Raw genomic sequence first — 9348 nt, forward strand, 5'->3', positions numbered from 1 at the left:
TACCTCTGGATATTAGAATGTCGAGCTCGCTTGGTATTTTTAAAACGTAAATTAAAGACCTAGCTTTTTAATGTGAAGTAACATTACAGTCTTGATTTTTAATTTTTAACCATTGGTTTTTACTTTCTTTCATCTCTCCTGTTCATCTTTATTCTATTTTATTTATTCATTTATTTACGCTCTTTTTATTCTATGGCGTTTTAACCATCTTTTGGTTAGTTTGTTCTGTTTTGGTTGGTTTACTTTTTTAATGTTTTATTGTTTTGTGTCTGTGTCATTCTAATTTTGCCATGTGAAGCACGTTGGGCTGAATGTTTGGATGAGAGGTGCTATATAAATAAAGGTGAGTTGAGTCATGATGTTCAGAGGATAAGAAACAGTGGTGGGAAGAGCAGGGTTCAGAGGTTGTGAGGGTACTGCCAAGACAGCCCCAAAACTACTCCATAGCAAATAAAATCCACAACACTGAATTTAAACCAGTATATCAGTGTGGAATCTATAGAATATTTTTTATTGTTTTATAGTTCTGGTTTATCCCTATAAGGCTTTCAACTGATCAAAGATGCACCTATTTTTGTGTGAGGAACAGATTATATCTGCAGTACATTCCAAATGATGACCTGAGCCGCCGCTAGAGGGCGGGCTCTCCCAAGGCAAAACCGGAAGTTAAACAGGAAGTACAAGAATAAGCCGAAAGAAAACAATCACAGATTAGCAGTGTTATTCCCTTTTTTCTGCACTTTTTCAGCACATTTTCGGTATTATCACACAGTTTCTACAAAAACGACACCATGCCAGTTATCTGCGCGGCAATAGGGTGCAACAATAAGTTCGTCAAAGGGTCGGAAATCAGATTTTACAGGTAAGTTTGCACCGGTTCAGCGGAGCCGCCGAAGTTTCTAGTAACACTTCTTTTTTCCCCGTTAGCTCCAACGTTGGCTTGATAAGATACAACATCGAAACAGACATGAATAACTTTGCTTTTAAATCACTTTAATTAACGATATTGCCTTTAGGCAACTGTGGGATTTATGGTAACGCTAAAACAAAATTTGTGTCGATTTAATAACATGCGGCACCAGAAAGTTAATGCTAGTCCTTAGCTATAATAACCTCATATTCTCATCCATTAACATACATCACATCACCCTACATGCTGTGGCATCATTTCTGGTTATAGACTAGAACAAGGAACACTACTTTTGACAGACACTGCTATAACAATAGTGTGTTTTTACTGAACCATGCCCAAGCTTGAAACTGTAGCTAGCTAGCATACTAAGCTATTTGCAATAAACTACAAAGATCTGCCTTTTTACGTAAATACATAGCGGTGTATCATCAATGAGCAAGTTAGATTTATTGAAGGAAATACAAAGTTGGTGTAAAAATAGCACAATACACACACTAAAGGTTGCCTGTTGCAGCTCTTGTCACTGCTGTATTTCATCACGAATAACTGTCTTAAACTATCTCCACAGGCAGCCAGTAGAACTGTATCAGTTTTGCTGGTACACATGAAATGTCTAAGTCAGCGTTATGTTATTAACATGGTGTTACAGAGCTAAAAACTCAGTAACACATATGTTGCTGATAACTTACGATGCTTGAGAAAATGTGACCGCATGCTACAGACAACTGCATGTGTCCACCTGCACCTTTCCAACACAAAAAAGACTATGCGATTTACAGATGTGGAAAGCATCTTGGCCAGTAGTTAAAGGAGCAGTGTGTAAGATTTAGGGTAATTTAGTGGCATCGAGCAATAAAGTTCGCAGATTGCAACCAGCTGAAACTTCTCCCACTTAGATTTCCTTCAGTGTCCGTTGTTCAGGAAGTTTTTACCAGGAGTTGAATGTTCTGCAGAGGTCGCTTCCTCCCCAAAGCAAATGGACAAGGTGATTTAAACTGTTAAAAACATTAAATAAAGCAGTTTCATGTAACAAATCAGCACTTCTCTGATGCTGTTTGGCATGTCTGCAACTTAATGTGTGCTCGCCTTTAATCGATCCAGATGTTCAGGAGGTTTTTACCAGTACTGAATTATCCACAGAGGTCTCTTCCTTTCCAAAACAAAAGGACCCTGTGATTTAAACAAGTAGAAACACTGAGTAAAGCTGTTTTATGTTACAAGTTAGTGTTTCTTAGACGCTATTGGGCTGCTAGCCCAGCACCTGTTAATGTGTGCTCACTTTTTTCCTCGGATAACTTAAGATCCAGGCGTTCAGAAGGTTTTTACCAGGAGCTGAATTGTTCACAGAGGTCTCTTCCTCTCCAAAACAAACGGACTTGGTGATTTAAACCGGTAAACACACTGAATAAAGCAGTTTTAGGTAAAAATAAATAACAAATAAATCAGAGTTTGTGGTGCTCTAGTTATGGAGGGGCTGCAAACTATGATAGCTGACAGAAAAAATGCAAATGGCCCTATCTAGAGCCAGTGTTTAGTTTGTCCAGTCTGAGCTACTGTAGAAACATGGTGATGCAACGTGGCGATCTCAGTACACAAGGATCTGCTACCTATGTAGATGTAAACAGCTCTTTCAGAGGTAATGAAAACAAAACAATTTTTTTCAAGTGATTATACACTAATAAAAACAAACTTATTATATTAGATTCAGTTTCTGCCAATATATCCCCCTAAATTCTACACACTGGACCTTTCAGACGACTAATAAATATGCTTTATATATCTGATAAAGCATGAGTTCCTTCCCCACGACTGTGTCTTATTGCAAAAACATACACAGTGTCTAAGCTATACTTGTTATCATCTCCTTTGACTGACACTTTGCCATCAGGCTGTCAGTCATTATCTTAACAGCTGTGATGGTTGACTGCATCCTGATTAGAAACCATCTCCCTCTTCTGTGTATCAGGTTTCCACTCAGCAAACCTCAACTTGCCAGCAAATGGGTTCACAGTCTTGGGATGAAAAACTTCATCCCAACCGCCAACACCTGCCTCTGCTCGGAGCATTTCAGGACCGACTGCTTCAGGGACTACAACGGCAAACAGTTTCTGAGGGAGGATGCGGTGCCCACTATATTCACCCAGGGGCAAGATACATCAAAGGTGTGGGGTCATGACACTATATGGACTGTTCTTCTCTGACGGTTTGTTGTCAGTCTAAACAAGTCATCTGTTCTGTGTTCCATATTCCACAGATTGAACTTCGTAAAAGAGGAGTGGTACCAAAGGAGACAAATGTTGTGAATCAAATGGGAATACAAGCAGACAGAGACAGAGCGAGAGAGGCCAGTCTACGCAGAGACAAAAGAGGAGGAATAAGGGTGAGTTTTCTTTGACTGTTGCCTGCATGGTTGGTACATAATGTCACGCTTACCCTTTAAAGTAATATACTAGTTGCTTTTGCTTTACATTCTTTTTTTAAAGGATACCTTAAAGGTCCAGTGTGTAGGATTTAGGATGATATATTGGCAGAAATGGAATATAATATAAAGAGTGTGTTTTATATTGTGTATAATCCCCTGAATATTTTTATAATTGTGTTTTCGTTACCTTAGAATGAGCCATGTATATCTGCATAGGGAGCACATCCTCATCTACAGAGTTGGACATGTTGTACCGCCATGTCACTACAAAAGCTCACGACAGACACACTAAACGCTGGCTCTAGATAGAGCCATTTGCATTTCCATGTTTTTCCACGTTTCATGTCAGCCGCCGTAGTTAGAGGCCCCTCCCTGATGAGTAGGAGAGGAATTTATTGCTATTTCAGCAGCAGCTGTTACTCAAAGTCTTTACTTTGTTCCTTTTGACTGAGAAACAGTCAAAATTGTTTTGTTAGACACTGATGTCAGTTAAATGTATCCGTAAAATATCATTATTGATATAATGGGAGTTTACGTAAGGATGCAGAGACTGAATAAAAACACTACTACTACGACTGCTTTGATTATTAAAGGTTCTAAAAGTTGCATCCAGTGGAGCCCCAATATATTAAAAGTCAAATAGTAAGATATTGATATTAATATTATCAGAAGCGTCACTGGAGTCAGCTACATTAAAACATTCACCAGCATCCACTGGGTAAATTGGATCATTTGAAACAAAGCTGTCTCTGTGCCGACTGAAGAGCAGCTGTCAGATGTCTGTTTTCTTCTTTTAATTAACTATTGTGTGGATAATTTATATAAGCTTGAAATGTTCTTGTTTATTTTGTCACAGGGGGGACGAGGAGGCCGTGGAGCAAAACAACTGTCTGACAGGTGAGACAGTGTGTGGGTGTTAATTCATTCTCACTTTAGCTCCACTCAGTTCAATAATAGAAGCATAGACAGGCGACAAAGTAAAAGAAAAACCATCATAAAGTGTCTAAGTAAAAAATGAATACCTTTAATCATCACGTTGTAACCTGTGACAGGCTGTTATGATACCACAACTATCACACATTCACATATATGTAGTTTATTGTCAAGCCGCGAGCGTCACGTAGGTTTATGACAAAATCACTTGATGACACTGACTCCCGTGCGTGCACCGGTGAGAGAGGAGAGGGAGAGACGCTGTGCTGCTGCCAGAGGAGCCCCTGAATGAGTTCCCTCTGAGCGGTAAGTCACTAAAAGAGTCTGAGAAGTCCGGGGCTGTTCATAAAACATTCAGGACGCCACAGTTTATTCCACACTACTGAAGCTGCTCCTTTTTTGGAACCACCGCAGAGTCTGTAATGATTTTGCTTTCAGCCATGCTTGTTGTTGCCATGGGTAACAGTATGACGTCAATATGTCAGCATGTCAAAATATCATGAGTCTCACAATATTAAAAATTATACTGGTATTATACTGGCACACGCCTAGCAGGGACCAACCAATAATGAGACCGCTACAAACTTTTTTTTTTTTTTTGTGACCATTTCTCACTTGACTTCTCCATTCTCTCTTTCTACCCTGTAAATTATGACACACACACTGATATTGTCACAGTTTGTACTACAGGTTAAGAAAAACCTTGTTTCAGTTGAGAGCCATTTTGGTGTTGGTGTAATTGACGGTGATCAGCTGTTGCCACTGTCCTGCTCGGTGGAAATGGGGCTAAATGCTCCGAATCTTAGACAGCATCACAACTATTTTTGCAGTTTATATTTGTCCCCGAAATATCGTTTAAAAAAGCCTATAAACATTGCAACATGCATCGCAGTGACATCAGGTATTTCAGGCTGCAACAATCCCAAAAGCAGCTCGTGAAATCCTGGAGGGACTGGATAATGAGATGAATCAAATCTGAATGTAGATTTGACTCTTGTTTCATAATGACATGAAAGACAAACGTGTCCCCAGGTTTTCACCCCTCACTGAATGTTTCATAATATTAATTGTCATTGTCAGAGCCTAGTGGGTGCCGACTGCCTCGAATCATGCAAGATGTAAATTTATATTCCACTATGATCATTTTATGCCGTCAGATATAAATAAAACTGAAACAGTAATTAAATAAAACCACTGAGGGGAAAAATGCATCAAGCAGACTCCATCAGTAACGTCAGTGTTTTATCTGGTGCCTACAGACAGAGCGTCGCAGCCAAGAGCAGAGTGTACGACAACAAAGGCCGACTGCTCTCCAACAGCAAAGACATGTGCGACTGTCTGGATGTGGATTGTATGGGCTGCTTCTACCCCTGCCCCGACTGTGGCTCACGCAAGTGTGGAGTCGAGTGCCGCTGTGACAGGAAGTGGCTGTACGAGCAGGTGGAGGTGGAGGGCGGAGAGATCATCCGGAACAAGTTTGCCATTTAATTAGCAGCGACTCTTCAGGGGAGCCTCTGGAAATCAGAACTTGCTCTCTCCCTGATTACAGCTGCGATCAGGCTGATGTACTGTTCAAGACTCTGATACTTTTTTTAAAGGAATCTTCCAAACTGTTAAACTGATATTTATCAGGTTTTGCAAAGTTACTGCCTGTGGTAGGAAACTATGCAGAACTATGTAAGTATTCTGCTGAATGTTTGATGTGCATTTTGTTGCTCTTAGAAATGAATTTGTGTCTTCTCCGGTCAAATGTTCATGTGCCATTTTGTGTTAATAAAGTCATTTTGCTAATATTCAGTGTCTGCACTGTAACATCTGCACAGGTTGGGAGAACTTAACGTGATGTCTTCATGTCCAGCTGTTCAGACGAAATTCCGCATTCCGCATTGTAGCCTCAGTTTCCTGTTGTTAGCTGACAGGAGTGGCACCTGGTGTGGTCTTCTGCTGCTGTAGCCCATCTGCTTCAAGGTTGGACAAGGTGTTGTTGCTTCAGAGATGGTCTTCTGCAGACCTTGGTTGTAACCACTGGTTATTTGACTTTCTATCACCTTGAACCATTCTGGCCATTCTCCTCTGACCTCTGGCATCAACAAGGCGTTTTGGCTCACTGGATATTTTCTCTTTTTGGGACCATCCTCTGTAAACCCTAGAGATGGCTGTGCGTTAAAATCCCAGTAGATCCTCAGTTTCTGAAATACTATCAACCAACAACCATGACACATTCAAAGTCACTTAAACCACCTTTCTTCCTCATTCTGATGCTCAGTTTGAGCTTCAGCAGGTCGTCTTGACCATGTCTACATGCCTAAATGCATTGAGTTGCTGCCACGTGATTGGCTGATTAGCTATTTGCATTACCTGGCAGTTGAACAGATGCACTTAATAAAATGGCTGGTGAGTGTAGCACACACTAGGTATTTTAATACTTCAGTTGACTACATTTACCAGACTTAAACCTTCAGTCCCTCTATATCTGTTCAATGTTCAGTCAGGCACTGGTGCAGAGGACGGTAATCCTTTCTATATGACAGCATACCCTTCATTCCATTATGTTTATTATAAAAAGCACCATGGCTGTGACGTTATACGGAGGCCTTTTAACAAGTTAAGACGTTAATAAATGTCTCTGTGGAGTCATCCTTTAAAAATGTAATTAATTTTTATTGCCATTAGGTCATTTTTTGCCTGTTCATCACAGAATGAGAGGACCTATCTCCTTTCACATCCCCTGACACACTGACCAAAGGCAGTCGGCAAGCAGTATGACACAGCAGTTCATCACGCTGCCTAAAGAAAGAGTTGCAGAATCTGCTCAGACAGTAATGTCTCATTTATACACATCCTGCTGTCCTTGAGCTCGGCTCTAGGTCAAGTGTCATGCAGCTCGGTGTTGCTTTGTCTCCATATCCGCCTGTTTACAGCAAGTGCTGAATGTATAGTCCAGTATCGTCTTGCCAAATCTGAACTGTGAGGAATTATAGTGGTGGATAGTTTTCTTAGGGCATGTAAATTAAATGTTAGTCCTCATTGTCTGTGGGGAGAAATGTGTGCAGTCATCTCAATATAACATCATGTTGTTTTCGTAACTGTGGGTGTGCTGTTGTTTTTTTCTTCTTCATAATGCTTTTTATAGCTCAATTTTAAGGGCTACATATAAATGAAGCTTATTAATATTTATAAAAGCTAGTCGATGGGAGCAGAGAGCCAGTGGATGCAAACAAGTCGTTCATCAAAGCGGCTGAGGTTTTGTTCCAAACTCCAATTTAAGTTCAAGTTCAAATATTTTCTCAGAGGAAAAATTCTCATTGCATCAGCTCCAAGTACAGGAGACACTCCAAAACCAGATATCAGCCTCTACAAGACGCCTACTCTCTCATACTGACTGCTGGGAGGAATATTAAGCACATTAGTTACTGAGATATTGAAGTTAAGAGTTAACATCAGAACAGTTTGCTCAGGAAGGAATTCATTTCCCACTTTTGTGTGAGTCATTTGAGTTTTAAATATCACTGGATTTTCATGTGACAAGTTACCACATCCCCAGAGCCAGTCTGCGACACCAGGGGTCAGCACGCCCAGGTGCCCGCCCCTGCCTGTCGCCCGGCACACAGTGCACCTGTCCCTGCAGGTGGTGGGCCCACAGGGAGGCAGCTCCATGTTATTCATTCAGGCTGAGCCCAACCAGGCCCCATGGTGCAAGGCCACGCCACCAGACGCTCAATGTAAAGTCCCCCCCCAGGTCTGGACCACTCTTCGGTTGGCCCCTCCCCTGGAACCACTTTACCTTGGGAGACCCTACCAGCGGCTATTAGCCCCGGACAACACAGCTACCAGGATCACTGGGACATGCAAACCCCCTTCACTATGTTAAGGTGGCGTTTCTTGGAGGGGGCATTTTCTGCATTTTGCAGATGATGTTTCTGTTGGCTTCATCACACCATGAGCTTCAGCATGCACTGGGGCGGTTTGCAGCCAAGTGTGAGGCAGTCGGGATGAGAGTCAGCACCTCCAAGTCTGAGACGATGGTTCTCTGCTGGTGGATTGCCCCCTCTGGGTTGGGAGAGAGTTACTGCCTCAAGCAAGGGAGTTCAAGTATCTCAGGGTTTTGTTCACGAGTGAGGGTAGAATGGAACGTGAGATGGATTGGCGGTTTGGTGTGGTTTCTGCAGTGATGCGAGCGCTGTGACTCGTGGTGAAGAGGGAGCTGAGCCAGAAGGCGAACCTTTCGATTTACTGGTCCATCTACGTCCCAACCCTCACCTATGGTCATGAGCTCTGGGTAGTGACCGAAAAAATGAGATCACAGATACAAGCGGCTGAAATTAGTTTCTTCAGAAGGGTGGCTGGGATCAGCCTTAGAGATAGGGTAAGGAGCTCGGAGTAGAGCCTCTGCTTCTTAGTGTCGAAAGGGGTCAGTTGAGGTGGTTCGGGCATCTGATCAGGATTTCCACTAGGTGCCTTCTGTTTGAGGTGTTACAAGCACATCCCACTGGTAGGAGGCCATGGGGCAGGCCCAGAACACACTGTAGGGATTACATATGTCATCTGGCCTTGGAACGCCTTGGGGTGCCCCAGGAGGAGGTGGAAAGCATTGCTGGGGAGAGGGGCATGTGGGGTGCTTTGCTTGGCCTGTTGCTCCTGTGACCTGGCTTCAGATAAGCAAATGAATAGGATGGATGGTTCCCCACAATAAACATGATGTTTTGGAACTGAATCCTCCATTTCATGTTTTTAGCCACAGTAGCAACATGGTTCAAGGGATGGGAATGTGTCCAATGGATGAATCCAACTGAGTTTGGTAATCCTGTGACTTTTCCTTACAGGGTAAGTTTGGCATTTGTTAACCTGGACTCTGTTCTCTCATGTTTTTCCGTCTAAGTGACTAATGGGAACAACAAGTTTTGAAACAGGTCCAGTATTGAGACAGACCGCTGCAGAAGACAGTGGTGAAACAGCCTGCAATATAACTATTTGGGGCAATTATGCACCTTCAACATACGTCCACTAAAAGTGTTTGTTTTTGCCACTGACAGGCTCAGATTATTATTTTAGGTGTCTGACAACTAATGGTAAGGATCCC

At 42.2% G+C, this 9348-nt stretch overlaps 1 protein-coding gene across 1 annotated transcript; it reads left to right on the top strand.

Annotated features, from left to right (window-relative positions):
• The first annotated feature begins 660 nt into the window (after positions 1-660).
• On the top strand, positions 661-6059 carry arl14ep (ADP-ribosylation factor-like 14 effector protein). The gene is made up of 5 exons (XM_033618922.2): positions 661-862; positions 2880-3075; positions 3168-3293; positions 4192-4232; positions 5528-6059. The coding sequence occupies exons 1-5, from the start codon at positions 792-794 to the stop codon at positions 5754-5756; spliced, it is 663 nt and encodes a 220-aa protein (XP_033474813.1). The 5' UTR covers positions 661-791; the 3' UTR covers positions 5757-6059.
• The last annotated feature ends 3289 nt before the right edge of the window (positions 6060-9348 follow it).

The sequence above is a fragment of the Epinephelus lanceolatus genome, chromosome 2 (assembly GCF_041903045.1).
Source record: "Epinephelus lanceolatus isolate andai-2023 chromosome 2, ASM4190304v1, whole genome shotgun sequence".
NCBI lineage: Eukaryota > Metazoa > Chordata > Actinopteri > Perciformes > Serranidae > Epinephelus > Epinephelus lanceolatus.

What these genes read in the sequence shown, in the direction of transcription:
- arl14ep (XM_033618922.2), top strand. Translation starts at nt 792, where the DNA reads ATGCCAGTTATCTGCGCGGCAATAGGGTGCAACAATAAGTTCGTCAAA. An exon ending in AGGGGCAAGATACATCAAAG is followed by an intron (nt 3,076 to 3,167) that starts GTGTGGGGTCAT and finishes CATATTCCACAG; the next exon opens with ATTGAACTTCGTAAAAGAGG. An exon ending in GCAAAACAACTGTCTGACAG is followed by an intron (nt 4,233 to 5,527) that starts GTGAGACAGTGT and finishes TGGTGCCTACAG; the next exon opens with ACAGAGCGTCGCAGCCAAGA.